The sequence below is a fragment of the Hippocampus comes genome, unplaced genomic scaffold (genome assembly GCF_001891065.2).
Source record: "Hippocampus comes isolate QL1 unplaced genomic scaffold, H_comes_QL1_v1.1 scaffold6, whole genome shotgun sequence".
Taxonomy (NCBI): Eukaryota; Metazoa; Chordata; class Actinopteri; order Syngnathiformes; family Syngnathidae; genus Hippocampus; species Hippocampus comes.
The window spans coordinates 1,673,960-1,692,691 of NW_017805833.1; the positions used below are offsets into that span (position 1 = coordinate 1,673,960).

General features: G+C 41.6%; 2 protein-coding genes across 2 annotated transcripts; one reads left to right on the top strand and one right to left on the bottom strand.

The window, feature by feature from the left end:
- Nucleotides 1-162: 162 nt before the first annotated feature.
- med29 (mediator complex subunit 29) lies at nt 163-1,224 on the bottom strand. Its single transcript, XM_019887647.1, has 4 exons — nt 1,029-1,224; nt 871-929; nt 606-690; nt 163-531 (listed from the first exon to the last, which is right to left on the bottom strand). The coding sequence occupies exons 1-4, from the start codon at nt 1,179-1,181 to the stop codon at nt 304-306; spliced, it is 525 nt and encodes a 174-aa protein (XP_019743206.1). The 5' UTR covers nt 1,182-1,224; the 3' UTR covers nt 163-303.
- Nucleotides 1,225-2,498: 1,274 nt separating this feature from the next.
- Nucleotides 2,499-14,950, top strand: ppp2r1bb (protein phosphatase 2, regulatory subunit A, beta b). Its single transcript, XM_019887638.1, has 15 exons — nt 2,499-2,632; nt 4,255-4,345; nt 4,499-4,599; nt 5,673-5,905; nt 5,977-6,124; nt 6,940-7,095; nt 8,107-8,221; nt 8,982-9,052; nt 9,488-9,622; nt 10,586-10,759; nt 10,900-10,960; nt 12,394-12,548; nt 13,380-13,522; nt 13,606-13,697; nt 13,793-14,950. Exons 1-15 carry the CDS (start codon nt 2,555-2,557, stop codon nt 13,810-13,812), a joined length of 1,773 nt encoding a protein of 590 aa, XP_019743197.1. The 5' UTR covers nt 2,499-2,554; the 3' UTR covers nt 13,813-14,950.
- The last annotated feature ends 3,782 nt before the right edge of the window (nt 14,951-18,732 follow it).

Consider the following 18,732-nt stretch of genomic DNA (forward strand, 5'->3'; position numbering starts at 1 on the left):
CAATTTCTTTAATGCATGACAGCAGGCATTTAATTATCTGCTTATGGGAGGCGATGTTAAAACGCATAAAATTACAACAATAAGCTTTGCTGTGTTCTTTGGCATAGCCAGGATCCGACAGCAAAATTGTAACTCCTCCACCCTGCCTAAAGTTCAGAGGAAACAAGTTGTTTATTTTTTTTATGTCTCATCTTGTACAAACACATAAAAAAGACAACGTATTACTCCTCTGGTGGAGGTGGTACAAAACAGCAATAAATCCAACAATATATAACATTTCAATTAAAGTCCCGGCGAGAAGATCTACATGATACCCGGAGGCTGTCCCTTTCCCGCTATCTTTTTGGAACACTCCAACAGAGCGTTGTGGATGTCCTTTGCACATGAGATCTGGGACTTTATCATACCAAGGTACTGGGCGTAGGACATGGACTCCGTCTGCACCGTGTCCGGTTTGGTCGCGGTGGGAACCAAGTTGGGCGAATGCTTGGCGCTGTCGATACTCTGCGAGAGGCACTCGTACGCCAACCTCTGCATCGGGGGACATAGGTCAGTGGAAGATACCACAACTACAGAAAAAAACCAAAGTATTCAAGATGTCCCACCAAACACAGCTCCAGTTGATCGCAGAGGGCGTAGAACTCCTCTAAGCTTTTGTCAAAGCGCTGAACAGCGGCATCATTGCTTGTGCTAAGGTACAAAGAAACAACACAACCTGAATACTTTAATAGTTAGTATGGTTACAACCTCACGGTAAACGCTAACTTTTTCACACAAATTTCTTGTAGAACTTCATACATAACTTCAAAAAGTCCCCGTCGTAAACCGATGACCCTCTGTACATAACGTTAAGAAAAGAATCGTACGTACACTCCGTTGTCTATGATCGTGTTGTGGGTAAGGTTAAGCGACGCGATCTTCATTAGGTTCTGTGAGGATAAATACAAAGCCGTCACTTCAGTCGTCTTTCAACAACTTTAAGACGCGCTTGAAGGCGCATCCTACAAGAGGGTTATATGTTTTAGCACCTGAAGACTTTCTTTCAACTGCGGAATGAGCATTTTAAATCGATGCACCGGGTCGAAGTCTTGCTGTTGGTTCAACTGCTGCTGCTGCTGTTGTTGCAGAGAAGCGGCTTGTTGTAAGCCTGGACCACCAGGTTGCTGCTGTTGAGACGCCATCTTGGCTAGTTCAGGTTTGGCGAACACTCTGACACCGGAAACAAAAGATACATTTCCTGTTGAGCTGAACACGGGTGGGGCATTTTTTAACTATATTTTTTTTCTTGAAATAAAACAAAAACATGTTTAACAGGAAAAGAAGAATTTAAATGACTAACGAATAAATTTGTCGCCCAGGCTTCTAGGAGGAGGGAAAGGATGGCAATATTTCGTATTTTGTAAATAGAAATAATGAAATAAAATAATTATACAAATTTAGATTTTTATTAAACATATTTCACAATTATATTTTTAATAGATATTTTATCAACTAAAACATGCTTTTTGTTTAAAATAGATGGAACAGATAGGAGGAACACTGAGATCGCAGAGGTTCATACCCAAATATACTGTAGCGGGTTGCTGATGGTGTAGTGGTCCACTAGCCTGACTTGGGTGCGGGTTCGAATCTGGCCCTGGCCTTCCTGTTTGCAGTTTTTGCATGTTATCCCCGTGCCCGCCTGGGTTTTCTCCAGGTGCTCCAGTTAACTCCCACATTCCAAAACCATGCACTTTAGGTTAATTAATCACTAAATTGTGTAAGGGGGCCCGGTGGCCCAGCGGTTAGCGTGTCGACCTCGCAGAGGTTGTGGGTTCAATTCCGGCTCCGGCCTTCCTGTGTGGAGTTTGTATGTTCTCTCTGGGTACTGCGGTTTCCTCCCACATTCCAAAGGCATGCATGGCAGACTGACTGATAATTCGAAATTGTCCCGAGGTGTGAGTGTGTGCGCAGATGGTTGCTCGTCTCCGTGTGCCCTGTGATTGGCCAGCAACCGATTCAGGGTGTCCCCTGCCTACTGCCCGAAGACAGCTGGGGTAGGCTCCAGCACGCCCCGCGACCCTTGTGAGGATAAACAGATCAGAAAATGTATGGATGGATGGATGGATAAATTGTGTAAATGGTTGGTTGCTATGTGTGGCCTGCCATTGGCTGGCAACCAGTTCAGGTTGGTTGGAGGAATGGATAGCTAGATAATGCCAATAAGAAACAAATAATTTATTACATTTTAAAATATATTAATGAATAAAACAAGACCACATTTTTAGTTGCGCCAGGTAATGACATATGGGTAAGGATCTATTTGTTCTAATGCAGTATAATGATTGCCGTTTTTTAAAATAAATATCAAAATGTAATCTTGAGTTTTTTATGATTATAAATAAACGGAGACTGCTTTTATTTGCATTCTAAATTCATTGTGCTAATTTTGAACGTCATCGGTTTGAATGAGTAACAAACGACCGTGAAGGCGAATCAGCTCCCTCATAAGTGGGCCGGAAACCCCGTAGTTGGCCCCAGCAGCTCAATTCACTTCATCGTTGCACAATCCAAAATGGCAGGAGCCGATGGAGACGATTCTCTTTACCCTATCGCCGTTCTCATTGACGAACTGCGAAATGAGGACGTTCAGGTGGGTGGCGAGCGCTTTCTTGACCTTGTTGTTAATACTGCGCTGGAAACGGGAGCCCGTTGTGTGACATTTTCGTCACCGCTGGGTAGCTGGTTAGCATCGCTAATTAGCGAATGTGCTAGTGGGGCCTATCCTGCTTTCTCAACCAGGGGCGCACCCTTGTCGAAGCAGCAACTCGTGTTTATGATCGCTACTGTGCCTAATAGGAATATTACGTCCAAATAGAACGCGCAATATTCACTATCGCTTGTTGTTCGGCTTTGACAATGATTCACTCGAATGAATCGGGCGCTCTCCAGTCATTGGGCAAGCCTCTGACGTCTTCCAGTATCGATGGTTTGTCGTGACAAAAGCGTTTCGTTTTTGCAGCAATGGCTTTATAGTTTGCCACTATGTTGTGTCCATTCATAGTAAATGAAAAATTTTAACCCAAGTTGCAATTCGTGTCGTTGTTTTATGCTAGTCATCGCCAGGAGGCTTAAAACAATAACAACACGACCTGTTCTCTGCTGTCGTCCAAATTCCGTCAGTTAACCCTCGATATTCTCGGAGCCTTGTCACCGTTCTCACTTTTTATTGTTAATAGTTCACGACAGTGAATCACATCTGTTGTCTTGCATGGAGCCACACATTTTCTGTGATCGTCAAATGTCAACAAAGATTCAGTTCCAAGGCTAATGTGTAAACTAATCTAGCTCTGGCCCGCCACATCATTTTATGTGGCCCACAAAAGCAAATCAAACATGGTAAGTTCCTTGATTGATGCTTTCTAAACTCTTGTACAATTTCAAGTTCTCATCTGTAATAAATAGCAGATATTGTAAGCATTTTCTTGTTACCAAACCTTTCATTACAGTTACTGAAACACTACTTGGATAAATCATTATTCTTGACTTCATATGGTTTGTCATAACGGCCCTCCAAGTGGAACGATGACTACAGTGGACAAAAATGAGTTTGACACCCCTGGTTTAGACCGTACAAAGCAGTTCTCTCAGATAAAATTGAAAAACCTGTTAATCATCTTACAGTACCCCTAATAATTACCCATGCTTGGATAAGTGTGTTAGGAGCACTTAAACTGATGAACATGTGGTAAAAGTTAGTACATAGTGAATTTCACCCTATTGTTGATTCCTAATCTATCCTCAGATATTGGATGAAGAGCCAACATATTTGCTGTTTTTGTGCTTTTTTTTCTAAAACGCTCTTAGATGTGGCAAGATGTCACCAGACTGTTCCAATCCAAACGTCTTGGTGTGTCAGGGAGTAGCTAAATTTAGCCTGGATTCACTTGCTCTCCAGTCCTGACCTATCAGTTGAGAATCGCACCTCAAAACGCTATCACTTCAAAGCCATCTTACAAAGTTACCCGTTTAAAATAAATTGCTGTAACCTAAGCACAACAACATACTCCAACAAGTCTCAAACGTAAGACGCAAACAAATATTACCACTATCTAATCAGAAATTCAGATGCATATTTTGGTGCCATTTTTAGCAGGTGTTTGGGCAGCCTTGTTTATTCGGGTAATTTGTTGTAGTGAAAAATGTTTTAGTCGGTAAGGTTCTGTCTGATCATGTTGAATATGGCATAAAGATTCTCTCTCTGTTGCTCTACAGCTGCGACTGAACAGCATCAAGAAGCTGTCCACTATTGCACTGGCTCTTGGTGTGGAGCGGACTCGCACTGAACTGCTTCCTTTCCTCACAGGTAAGCAATGACTTCAATCCAGCCAATAAAAATATCTTATGACTTGGCAGCCACGTTTTAACAATATTGTCACATGCTAAGGTGATATCAACAATGGTATCACATTTTCAAGTGTGTGTGTACTGATGTCTATCGGAACGCTGTCTGTGTTAGACACCATCTACGATGAAGATGAGGTGCTCTTGGCCTTGGCTGAGCAGCTTGGCAATTTCACCATGTTGGTGGGAGGCCCAGAGTATGTCCACTGTCTCCTGGTACGTTCCAGACCTTCTATAGTATCATTTAAACTCCACTCAAATACTCCATTTTAGGCCTCTGTCTTACATTAAGGCAGGGTTTACACTGCAGGATAGCTGTGCAGAGCGGAGGAGACATTTCTTTGGGTGTGAGGGTGTCACAAATTGCATCGTTACTTAAAAGAGAGAGAGATACACTGATAAAACTAAGCTACTACTGTTCTATTTGGCAAGATATTTGCACATTTGGATTTTGTAGCTTTGTGACCTTTAAATGTTTTTTAAAAAAAATGATTTTCACACAATACATGGTCAGCTAAAAATCACCAATTTACGATCACGTAGTTGGCTCAGGACGTCCTTAATATTGTATATCATTTATATAGTGTCTAAATAAATTCGGTGCTTCAGACTGTTTGAATGTAATTGTTTTGTGGAACATGAAAAGTTGAAGTGATAAAGCCACAGATTAAATTGCTCTATTGCTGTCATCTTGATTTTGACCATCTGACTTACATTTATGCCACACTTGTTAAAAGCAATTTTGTGAAGTCATAGTGCAGGGGTAGGCAACTTCGGTTCCTCAAGAGCCATCTTCTACATGTTTACTTCACCACACCTGACTCATATGATCAAGTTCTATGAAAGCATGAAATGATCAATTGAATCAGGTGTGTTGGAGTCGGGAGAGCTCGAAAACAGGCAGGATATAGCTGTCGATTTGGTTAGCCCTGTCATAGTAAATGCTTGACTGCAAGTCAAAGTGTTTGTTTGGCAAGGTAATGGCACCCAAATTAATGAAAGCAACGCCACAAGGGTCAACGCTGGTCACTGGCAATATAGCAGAGACAATAACGCAATAATCATACAAATACACAAGTGTTCAGTTGGATTCTTCACCCCCATTGATTCAAATGATTGCAACCTCCGAATTACTCCACACTGCGAGATTCATCAAATAATTGATTCGAAAAATATTTTTACTGCAGCCCTTCTTGGGATCAAAATGTTAATGCTTGAACCATGCAGTGTAAATCCAGTCTGAGAAGCTGTACCAACTCACCCACTGTCCTCCTTTCCCCGATTCTCAGCCTCCTCTGGAGAGCCTAGCAACAGTGGAGGAGACTGTCGTTCGAGACAAAGCCGTAGAGTCCCTCCGCAAAATCTCTCAGGAGCATTCTCCAGTTGACCTGGAGGTCCATTTTGAGCCCTTGGTCAAGCGGCTGTCCTGCGGTGACTGGTTCACTTCTCGCACGTCGGCCTGCGGTCTCTTCAGTGTCTGTTATCCACGTGTTTCTAGCACTGTTAAGGCGGAGATTCGCCAGTAAGTGGAGTGTTTTCACACAATCACAAATTGAATTGGACTTGATAAAATGTGTTTGTGGTCACTTGCAGGCATTTCCGCACCCTGTGTTCAGACGACACTCCAATGGTCCGTCGTGCTGCCGCTTCAAAACTGGGCGAGTTTGCCCGAGTGTTGGAGTTGGATTATGTTCGAAGTGATATCATCTCCCTCTTCACGGCTCTGGCCTCTGATGAGCAGGTATTGGCCTAATTACAGAATGATCTGATGTATCCGCAATAGTCATACATATAAGGAGAAACAAAACGCTCATTTAACAACAAGGTGAATGATGAGGAATAGCAAACATCACATTGTTGATGGACCTCACGTAATTTTATCTTTTTTTTTTTTTTTTTTTAAACGAGCGTATCTCAATTATAACTTGAAATAAACCAATTAGGTAATATAAAAAAAAAGTCAACACCAGTGCAAGGTTATGGCACTCTGGCTAATGAGAGAAGCTAACCTAGTGGTTTACATCTTCACTCAATGCTCCCTCTTTTCAAACTTCTCAAACAGATGGACTAAAATGCACAAAGCCTGCCACGGAAGCTGCGCCGCATATTTTATTGCTTAGTAATGCAAAAATAAAACAGTTTAAAAAAATCCTAATTCATTGTTTGAAATGGCTTTATTTTGGCTTTAGAATTATTGGATAGCTACCACCTTAATCAAAACATTTAAACACTCGCTAACTCTGGCCTAACGTACTTTTAAAATCGCCGGAGACGGCTTTAAACGTGTTTGCTCTCATCACAGTGACTTTTGGCGGATGGGTTTATTCCGTTGATTTGGGCGAAGTGTAAATCACTTAATGCTGCCTGAAATGAAGTCGAGTGAGCTGCACTGACAGCTTTGCATGATGTGATGACTGCAATCGATACCACAAATAAAGCGTATTTTATTTATTTCATGAGCTTTAACATTTTCCTCAGAACTTGCACTGTACTTTTAAACGGAGTGCTCATTCTTCCAGCAGTGACCATTTTTGTGCCTTCTCTTCGCTCCCTCAGGACTCAGTGCGGCTGTTGGCAGTGGAGGCTTGCGTCAGTATCGCCACTCTGTTGCCTCAGGAGGACCTGGAGACCCTGGTGATGCCCACCCTGCGACAGGCCGCCGAGGACAAGTCCTGGAGGGTCCGCTATATGGTGGCTGACAAGTTCTCAGAGGTAATCTTGACACGAACCACAGAATTGCACACAAATGGAATAATGACCCGCAATGCTGCAGTTCATCTTGAAGTAGAATTCAGCTGTGCTGTTGAGACGACAATCTTGCTGTGAATCTAAATGAGGTAGACCTTGTTGAATTGCAGAATAAGCCCTTTTCCTGCTGACATTGATTGCAACTGTACTTAAGTGCATGGTATGACATTTCGCTTTGTCAGTGCCCTTATGAAGGTTTACTGGGATCTCATCTGGGCAAATTTCAGAATCGTTACCTGTTTTCTTAGTTCCTCTCATCGATGCCAGTCGTTTAAAAAAACAATCTATTAACAGCGATTGCTGGGAGCTCAAATGAATAGTATAAAAACATTCGTTGACCTCTATGTAGTTCTGGTGGTTTGCACGCCAGATAAAAGTACTGCCTGTAGTCAAAAGACCAAAATTCCTTGTGGATAGAGCATGTGCAGAAAACCAACAAATGTTCCGTTGAATGGAATTATTCTGATGTGTGGTTAATATGACCAAATATTTGGGTTAGAAAAGGAGGAGCCCAGGAGTCTTGTGGGCTTTTTTTTGTTTGTGTTTTTTTAAAACCTCACTTGAAGCATATTTGAATTTTGGATGGTGTTTATTTAATTGGCCTAGCACAACCATAATATTGCTAAAATTCCGGTTTTAAAGGTGTTATTGACTGCATGTAAACATAGTCGTTCTGGTAAATGTTCAGGGTCCCAAAAAGTTATTTTATACTGTGTGTATATTTTGGAATTAATTGATTATTGGAATTTTATTTGGTAACTGCATCTGTCTCCCCCAAAAATTTATATATATATATATATGATAGATAGATATATATACATATATATACACACACACACACACACACACACACACACACACTGGTTTGGCCCTTCTTGACTTAAAAGTAACATTGTGTCACTGTCTGTGATAGTTGAAATTTATAGTCATGCTAATCGGTTGTTTCCATATTGAAAATGTGTTTTTCCCTTTCAGCTTCAAAAAGCAGTGGGTCCAGAAATAACAAAGAATGACCTGGTCCCAGCATTCCAGAACCTTCTCAAGGACTGCGAAGCTGAGGTCCGTGCCGCTGCCGCTAACAAAGTCAAAGGTCAGTACATGAATGTACCGTATTTTCTCAACCGCACTAAAATCCTAAATCCTCTCCAAAACGGTCTTGGGTATGCACATCGTTCCAAAATCCGTCAATGGCCTTGTGTGACTTCCATCTGCGCTTGACTGACTGTTTTTGTGCTGTCACGCTGCTTATGGAAAGAAAAGGCGGACATAACTGAGGACGGAATGCGAACGTTAAAGTGGGGAAAGGTGTGTGTGAAAGAGGATACTAAAGGCACACCCCCGGTATGTGTAAAATGTGCCAGGCTGTGCATTGTGCTAAACCTCATTAGTTTGTCTAAGAACCCCCGAAAATGGCACCTACAGAGACAGCCTTACGAAGCAGTTTAACTCATTCAGTACCAGACAATTCTGGACCAAGTCTGAAAAGAAACCGTCTTTGGGAGTGAATGAGTTAAGCTGCAAGCTATTAGTTACGTGGAGCACCATGGGACACCAGCAGACACAAGAGAATTTTAAGATCAACTCATGCTTGGTGCTTTTGTTCAATGAAACGGTGCCATTTATCCATTTGGGCGGCAAGGGCAACCATGGCAGAGCAATATCCGCCAGATTACACCGAAAAGCTGGTCATCTTCTGTGCCTACTGTAGTAAAAAGTGTCATGTTTTGCTTTGCATTAAATAAACACTTTCTTCGAGGTGTTAATCCTTTATTCTGACGGTCGTGAAAACATGGTATAATATATCAATGCTTAATAACTTCAATATTTTACCGGGCGTTCTTCTTTGTTAGAATTCTGTGAGAACCTCCCAGAGGACAATCGTGAGCAGATCATCATGACTCACATCCTACCGTGCGTCAAGGTAAGAAAAAAATAAATTTCCAGGTGAACTTCAAACTCAATTTGTCATAAAGTGAGTGCGAAACGGTGTGTCTGTTTACAGCCGCTCAACTTTTTACAAGCTTTGCTGACACTTTGAGAAGAAACAACTTGTCTGTGGTGCTCATTATTTCCTGCTTTTTTTCTACAGCTTTCAAACAGCAGGGGGCACTATGTATTACATCACATCTTAAACTAGTGTGTGATGTCAGCTCATTATGTTTGTCTATGTGTGCCCTGCGATTGGCAGCCCAGCACACCCGCAACCCTTCGATGATAAGCAGATTAGAAAACGGATGGATGCTTTTGTATAATTTAGGAATTCAAATGTTCATATGCATTTTATTTTTTTAAGATTCTTATTCTGCTGTATTACCATCTACCAACTAATATTGTTGTTTTTTTGGCCTGTGCACAGGAACTGGTTTCAGACACCAACCAGCATGTTAAGTCAGCTCTGGCCTTGGTCATTATGGGCCTCTCTGCTATCCTGGGCAAGGATAACACAATAGAGCATTTACTGCCTCTCTTCCTGGCTCAGCTCAAGGACGAGGTAAAGGAAATGCACTATTTTTGTTTTCTATTTCTTCATTCAACTACACAGCCTACAGTCACTTTGTTACATCACATGATTTTTTAAAATTATTGTTTTTACAGCCACACTTTGCTTGAACATTGTATTTTTTTTTTTTTTTCTATCAAGAAAAACAGAACGGAGTGCCGGTAAATGTAGGACTCTTCTGTAGCTTTGTCCAAAGACTTAGGCAGGTTATCCTCCAGATGTTTTGGATGGATTGAAACTGTCATCTGTGCCTCTGCCTCGGCCCACTTTCTTGCTGATGCAAAACAAGACCAAGTCAGTCTAATTAGATTTCTCCCCAAATGTTGACAGGTTTGACCATCAGAATTTCAAAAATTTAAATGAAGATCACTTGGGGCTTTTTGGAGAAGTGTTTTATTCATTCTTGCCTGGCGGCTCAGATCCTTAATTTGTTTTTGTTTTTTTTTTTGTTTTTTTTTTTTTGTATGTTCATGAAATTTAACATTAAATGCTTAATCGTTTGTATTTAAAACAAACATAATAGTTTGTCTTTCCTTGTATGTAAACATTTGTGCAAGGAGGAGGAAAGCTTTGGAAAGAGTGTCCTCAGTTTATGAAATGTGTCCAATGAATGAGTTTGTACAGCAGTGTAAGAATCCCATGGTGTCCAGTTGCACTCAGTGTTTATCATGCAATTACTGACTGTCATTATGATGTACTACAATGTGATTAGATTTGTCTAATAATTTGAGCAGCATCTTATTTGTTCACAAGTGTAACAGTAATGTCCACATTGAACATAATACAGGGGTCAGTGCATTATTCGCATGCAAATGTTTTAAGGTTAGCCAAACTTGTACATGCATGAAGGCCACAAATTATACTATAGCATATTAAATAATTTGATTTATTTAAGTGAGTTATATAGGTATACAAACAACAAAACCAAGCTTTATAACTACTGTGTGTCACCAGTGTCCCGAGGTGCGTCTCAACATCATCTCCAACCTGGACTGTGTCAACGAGGTGATCGGCATCCGTCAGCTCTCCCAGTCGCTCCTGCCAGCCATCGTGGAGCTGGCCGAGGACGCCAAGTGGAGGGTCCGCCTGGCCATCATCGAGTACATGCCCCTGCTGGCGGGTCAGCTGGTGAGTCGCGCCACTGAGGGGGATGGCCGAAATCGCCGCCCAAAAAATGTTCTACCGCTCCCTGTGACTTTGATTTCATTGAAGTGTAAAATTCATAATTAACCGCGTTTGATTTATTTATTGCTTCTGTCTGCTTTTAGGGGGTGGAATTCTTCGATGAGAAGCTCAACACTCTTTGTATGGCCTGGCTTATTGACCACGGTAAGGTGCTTGCTGCGCTTCTTGGTACGTTGCATGCATTTTCAGAGAGCGCTCGCGCGCGTTGATGCAGTGGAACACAATCTGTTTCGCGACCCTGGTTTACGACTTCCTCATTTCAAAACAAAATGTTCCCCGAGAAAATTTTGGAAAGTTGTAATTAAATGCTTGTATTCATTTTAGCAGCCAATTTAGAATTTTGTCTCATTTTTAGTCTACTTTCAATGGCACTTTTTTTAGTCAACCTCATCCTGTTTTTATTCAAGATTTAGTCGACTATAAGTCGAGTGTTTTAGTTTCTGGTTTTGTCCAAGAAAACAGTTTTATTTGTCTACTTTGATTCAATAAAAACTGTCAACGTTTGGGTCTACTTTTAGTCAGGAGAATCATTTGATCCTTTTACATTTTCTGTTGCAGATATTGAACATTTCCATCAGATTTAAAATGATTTCAATTAAATGCAAAAACATGTGTACTTCATATTTGTGGTGAGTCACCGATGTCTATTCGCTGACGCCAACGTCATTTGCCAGGACCGGTCTTTTTAAGGTTACACGCACACTCATGGTCACAGAACAGGACAACATGAGGGGCAGCAGCAACTGGTATTCTGAGCAGGGTGAAATACACATTGGCAACTCCAGGATACACGTTGGAATGGGCCGCAGTGCCTGAAAAAGCTGCACTACATGTCCTACTTCGTTCTGCACGCGAGAACCTTGTCTTTTGTGTTATGTGTTGAGGCTTTCTTTTCTCCGCTTTGCCCCAATTAGAAATGTGTGATTGCGAACAAAGGGCCAGCTGCATTACATCATTGGAATGTTGTGTGAGTGTCTGGGGGGAGTTGGGGAAAGGGCCCTGCCATACTGTTACATAAGAGGACTCACGCACACACCACAATGCTTTCATTGCTGCTCTCATGCGAGCATATTAGCACCGTCACCATTTTGGGGTGCATTTTTGCGACGTTACTATGCTCATGTCGGAACTCTTCTGTATTCCAGTAGTAAGTAAATTCATGTTTAAAAAATGACATGAATCATTTGTCTTTTTCCTCACGGTAGGCTTCACACGTTTGGCTTTTTCTTTCACTCGCTCTGCCCCCGTCATATTTTCAGTCATAGCAGGCAACTGTTTATAGTGCAAAGCATGCAGTTGGCTGGATGTTAAGTATCGAGCAGCCCACTGGTCACATATTTCCTTAGGTCAGTGACAAGATCAAATCCGAGAACAAAAAGACAAGCACACATTGGAGCACATCAAATTATGTCATCAGCTGACCCTATTTCCTCAAAGTGGAGGCCGTTCGTTGTGTTTTTAGACTTTATTTTTTTGGGGGGGGGGGGGTTTCACCTGTTAATGACTATAGTGAAAGTGTCGCCCTCGGTTCATCAGAGCATGTGACGTAATATCAATGTTGTGGTGTGGTCGTGCAGTGTATGCCATCCGCGAGGCCGCCACCTGTAACCTGATGAAGTTGGTGGAGAGGTTTGGAGCCGAATGGGCGCAGAACACCATTGTGCCAAAGGTTCTGGGCATGGCCAACGACCCCAATTACCTCCACAGGATGACTACACTCTTCTGCATCAACGTGAGGCACACACACACACACACACACACGCATGGCTTGACGCTCTGCGATGTCAAATCTATGTTTCGCGACTATTCAAAAAAAAAAAGAAAAGTGAATTCTACATGTCGTTGACAAGTGTCAAAACGAATTAGGGGATTTCCATTGAAAACGTGTCTGGACTGACAAAATTTTCTAGTTAAGAAATTTCTTCCAGAACCAATTAATTTCATAAATAGAGGTACCACTGTATTAATCAGATTGATGTGTTTAGACAAGTGGGGCAACATAGAACATATTGCAAAGACAATTTTTAGGGTCGACTTCTGTTTTAAAACCTCGAGTTGGCGGCAGAAGATGATTTATGCATGCTATTCGTTAAATCTGATTTTTTTTTTCTTCTCCATAATTTTCTTTGCCATGAAATAACACCTTTCTCACATCAAAACTTGTCATCTTTGACAGAGTTGCTTTTGAAATGCATGATGCACAGAGTGAAGAGAGTTCAACGGAAACATTTTAACACAATGCGCGCTAAGCATGAATGTAAACCTTAACAGTTTCTCAGACGCTGCATCTTAATGGCCGTATGTCTAGAGGAAGGATGCAAGTGACGCAGAATAACACATTTTTGCCAGCCATGCTTCTTAACTTCCTCCTCATCGCTGCTGTAAAACGTTTACTGTTTCATGGGGAAGTAAGATTATATCGGCGTTCAAGAGGCAAAACTGGATGATTATTCATGGTCGGCAAAGTCGTCCTTTTGAGCAGCCGTGTGCCTGTTCAAAGGCTGTTTGGTTTCTCTCATGTCGAGTTCTTCATGCCGTGCGTGTGACTTAATATTTCTTTCAGGCTCTGTCGGAGGCGTGCGGTCAGGACATCACCACCAAGCAGATGCTTCCCGTGGTCCTCAAGATGTCCAACGACCAGGTGGCCAACGTGCGCTTCAACGTAGCCAAATCTCTGCAGAAGATCGGACCCATCCTGGATGGCAGGTAAATCTGTTCTTCCCCGCCGCTCTGAACGAAACTGCGCGTGGCCGTCGCTCGCGTGACCCGCCGCAATTTTGTGTCCTCAGCACACTGCGGGATGAAGTCAAGCCGGTGCTGGAGAAGTTGGCCACTGACACAGACATGGATGTCAAGTACTTTGCCCAGGAGGCCATCAGTGGTAAGCACATCGAACTAAATCTGTAGTCATTTTCTTTAATTCCCAATGATGAGGACAATTCGAGTACTAATCGCTCTCATTTCCTCTTCCTGCAGTCTTGCCGTGGCATAAGTGAACCAACGCGTCTCAACCCTTTTACAAGATATTTATTGATGTTCAAGATCAATGGCTAACGGTATCGACCAGTCCGCTAACTTTGATATTTTTCCTCTCCATTTTCCTCCTTTAAGCCCCTTCGCTGTAAACAGATGCTTCACCGTCAAGTGTCAATCAAGTGGTGCATGCTGACCAATAGTGTTAAAAGCTAGCTAGGCATCGCTGAGCCCCACGACCCCTCTCACATTCCTCCTTCTTACTTTTTTTTTTTTTTCCTGCATTGTCTTTAGCAACATCAAAATGTTGCATTCTATGACAAGTGGTTCCAAAGGTGACATGTTCTTATCTTCACAAGCGAAGTAGCCTCACTTGTCTTGGTTGCTACCCAAATCCTCTCACAAGAAGGCAAAACGAGTGGATTTGTGCGAATAAAAGACACGGCGGTATTTTGAACTCCTTTAACTGGACACCAGGGATGGGCAAATTGTAGCATTTGTAATTCGAAAAAACAAATCAAACCTCAGAAGTGGGCCCTCATCAGACTTGATAAAATGCTTCCACACCCCTGCTGTTCATCCACTTTGATTCCTAATGAGGTGGTAGAAAACATCTATGGATTGTAGCTATGAGGTCATGTTGCTTCTGGAACTCCCAATTGACTCAAATCCAGCCTTCTACTGGCGTATGATTGACATGAACGGAAGAAATAAACCACAATGAGAATCCATCAAGCTCTTTGCCCAGAAAATAGCTTGCAGTGTTTTATTCATACAATTGTGGTCACCCAATAAAAAAAAAAAAAAGGCCCAGAATGCATTTTGTCTCCCAAGTGTGCTTCTGTCACGAAACCACTTTCCAAAATGGAAGTGCACTACAAGCCTTGATGAGGGGACCAATTAGAATGTTTTAATTAAGGGTCAAGCTGATCTTGAATTATAATTTGGCCTGAAGTTCATTATAATGTGACTCAAAATGCCTCATTGGTGTTTAAGTGAGGCTTCCAAAAGACTTGGTTTGTCTTTTTTTTTTTTTTATTGGGAGGGGCAAGACTGTTTGTGCACCATTTAATGACCTGTTTGGGTTTTATTGTTCTTTTCAGTGCTTCACATATTTGATGCTGTTCTACTGTAGCTTCATCTGAATAAAGTAACAAGTACCGGTACACGTGTGTCACACCTTCTTTGACTGGTTAACAGGAGCGGGGGGAGGATGTTACAATACAATACAATACATGATGATTTATATAGCGCTTTCACAACAGCGGCAGCTGTAACAAAGCGCTTAACAAATTAGTTAACAAAGTAAAATAATAAACACAACACATAACATAAGACACGGACAGTCGTGCATGTTGACCAAAATGACACTAAACTTAAAATTTGCAACTGTTAAGACCAACCCATCTGTCTCTTAAAAATCTCAGTGACCCTTGAGCCCAAATTTTTTTCCCCACCTTTGCATTACTCGGCAGCGTATGTGTATAACATAATGATGAGTGCGCATTCTACCTACTCTGACCTCAACGGTGCAATTGAAAGCTACGGTCCAGTGGGAAATCCATCAGAACAAAGCAACGAGTACAGCTGACAGCTGCTTTTCGTTTGTTTGGCATCCGTTTTGGCTTCTGTCTTGGGGAGCAGGCTAACACCAAGGCCTCCCAGCAGAAAGGCCTCCATTTTGATGGTTGACTTCCTTTGTACTTTCACAACTTCCTTAACTTCCTGACACATGCGTGCTGGGTCAGTTGAAGGCGAAGTTGCCCGTAGAGAAAAGGAAAAATGTCCATGCAAGATGGACTCTTGTTTTAGCAAACATAAGAATCAACAGGAGTTAAATAGAAATTTGGACAAAATTATTGAAAATGGCCTACAAACAATGAGCCAGTGAAAAGCTGATGTCTGACTTTCAGATTTAAAATTTAAAAATCAAAATTTGAAGGCAGGCAAATAACATGCGTCGTGTCAAATATTATTTTTGTCTGTCCAGTGAGCCGCTAAAAATTGAACGGTAGTTTTTCCTACGGGTCACCAAATAAGTCAAATTTGAATGGGTGTAGTTTGGACACCCTGGAAAGAATTGAAATTTGGAATGGTTGAAATTCAATTGATGCCCAAACATATATTATGTTTTGTTGTTGTTCATTTATACCCCTGGTTGTGACTCCTCCATTTTCAATAAACATTATGCTGTAATGCAACATACTGATGTTTAATACGCCCCATTGGCAGTGCAAATGGGTGAAAAAATGTGTGTGTGTGTGTGTGTGTGTGTGTGTGTGTGTATATATATATATATATATATATATATATATATATATAATGCATGCCTGAAAAATCCATATTGGTTTGGCCCTACATTTTTTTTTCCCTCACCCCAAAAAACCTTCCATAAGTCAGCCAGTGGGCGCTTACATTTTCTTCTTCTGTTGCCGCTGCAATGTGATGTGCTTGTCTGGTGCACATCAGCACATTCTGCCAGTGTGAGAGCACCTTCGGGAATTGCCTGGAGGCATGAGGATGTACTTCTGAAGACAAGAGGAGGAGTGAAGGTGAATGACACATCTGAGACTTGATCATCTTTCCTCACGCGTGTGGAAGAAGCTTTTCTAACATCCGAGCCCTAATGTTCATTAACAGGAGATTACTTGGAAGGGAAATAAAGCGAATCCGCTCGAGGATGTCGTCCGCTTGCTTTCATTTGCCGTTATTTTCAGCATGCGTGGCAGCAGACAGTCGTGAGAGGTCCTGACGTCAATGAAGCTGCCTCCCAGGACTGTGGCAATTCTTTCCAGGAGAACTAGTCGAGCGAAACCCATCCCCAACCCCCGCCCAAACACACACAAACTAAACATTAACGCGGATGCTCACTCGGTGGAAAATGATGAGCATCAGTCAAGGAAAAATGGCGAAGAAGGCTCCTCACATTTTGCTTTCAGTGACCTGGAATGGGATACTGAGTGCAGTGGATGAGATAAATTATCTTTTGACACACTACCAACCCCTACTCCCCTAAAAAAAGGAAAAATCACTGATTATATAAAAAAGAGGGAATTTTAAGGTGTTGGGTAGTATAATTTATGATTGTATTTTAAGATGCCGGCTGAATTTGTCACTCTCTGCTCTCAAATCACCTTTTCCCATTGGAAACGAATGGCAGTGATGTCAGACTGTTTCAGTGAACCTCAAAAACATCAATAAAATGTTTTGTAGTGTGTGTTTTTTTTAAATAATGCAAGTCCAGGCAGCTTTATTTATATTGCACATTTCATACACAAGGCAACTCAATGCGCTTCACAAAAGCAAATATATAACATCCAAAAGCATTTAGAAACAACCGTTTACGATGTTCAGAGGCAATGCAGTGAAAACCAAAGTCGCTTTCCAAAATTCCTAAAATAACATTTAAACACATCAACAGAAAATATAAAAATACAATTTGAAATAAAGAAATAAAAATAGGTTTCAAAAATTACTATAAGAAAAAAAATTCTAAAGAGAAAACATGATTGGTTGACTTTGATTGAAGGTCTCGTCAGAGAAACAAATGATATTAAATACAATATAATTAAATAAATCGGAATATATTTTGGATCATGATTAATTCACTGCAGCACCTTCTTGTGTGTGCAACGTGGTCACCAGGTGGCAGCATCATACAATCATAGATTTGAAGTTTCTTTGTTTATGATCAGGGGTGTCCAATACGTCGGACTGGTCCCAAATCTATCGCGAGGCGTGCAGAAGAAAAAAAACAATCCAAAACATTTGTGTGTCTGTGTCCTTGTTATTAATATGGTATAGTTTTTGTGTTAGTACACACTGCACACTTAGTATCCGATCAGTCTCACTTTCACAAAAAGCATTTAAAAACTAAAATAAAAAAGCAGGTCGGTCACCCTGAACATACGGTGGCCTGCATCACCGGAAGTCGTTAGCGATCATCAGTATGCAATTGCATCTTGCGATCAGAGCAGTTGTGCGATATCTTTTATTGTTATTATTATTCTCATTCAGCTTGCTTCATGTACAATTCACTGAGGGCACTGGCAAAGTTTGATATTTTTTTTGTTCAATCCTGGCACCGGTCTCCGGTGCGAAGTGACTGTGTCCATCTGCTGGTCTCCGTGTTTGCTTGCTCTTGAGAAGCGTGTGTGCTTGCGTGCGTGCGTGCGAGCGCGCGCGTACACATTCCGACATGTGGAACCGTCTTCCATGGCGAGGTGATTTCATGGAAACTCTTCACACCAAGGGCAATCTTTGTTCAACTGATAATCCTCATGATGGAGTACGTCACATCCGGTAAAGTATGAAGCAGAAGTGCGCGGAGTTCATTTCACCATGCGTGTTAATCTCCAGGAGGTAGAACCTTATTAATGTCGTTTTTTTAAATGAACTGCACAGCTCTAATCCGGATTCTTCCCTCCCCTCATCTTCTTGCATGTTGGATGTTGTCATGACCCCCCCCCCCACCCTGTTGTCGTGGCAACCGCTGATGTCACCACACCATACTTTGACTTGATGTGTGATCGTGTGTGTTTTTTACTGGACTGCAGGGGCATACACATGCTGTTTGAGTTCTGCCTTTCTTATCGGCTTTCCACTCACAGCAAGCAACACTTAAACTGCAAATATGCACCATGACATCACAAGCCATGAACTGTATCAGAAATTCAGTTTTTAAACACAAAATGAAAAGTCTGTTTTTTTTTTTATTTTATTGCAATGCGGGCAATGATTATAAGTGATGCAGTGAAAATAAAACCTGATAAAATTCATCGGAATTTGATGCACTAAAAAGTAAGGCGTTCTTCACCGAAAAAAGCGACCAGGTATAAGTAAGGCGTTTTTTGCCGAAACAAACGGCCATGTATAGTAAGGTTTTTTTTTGCCGAAAAAAAAAAACGGCCATGTATAGTAAGACTTTTTTTGCCGAAAAAAAA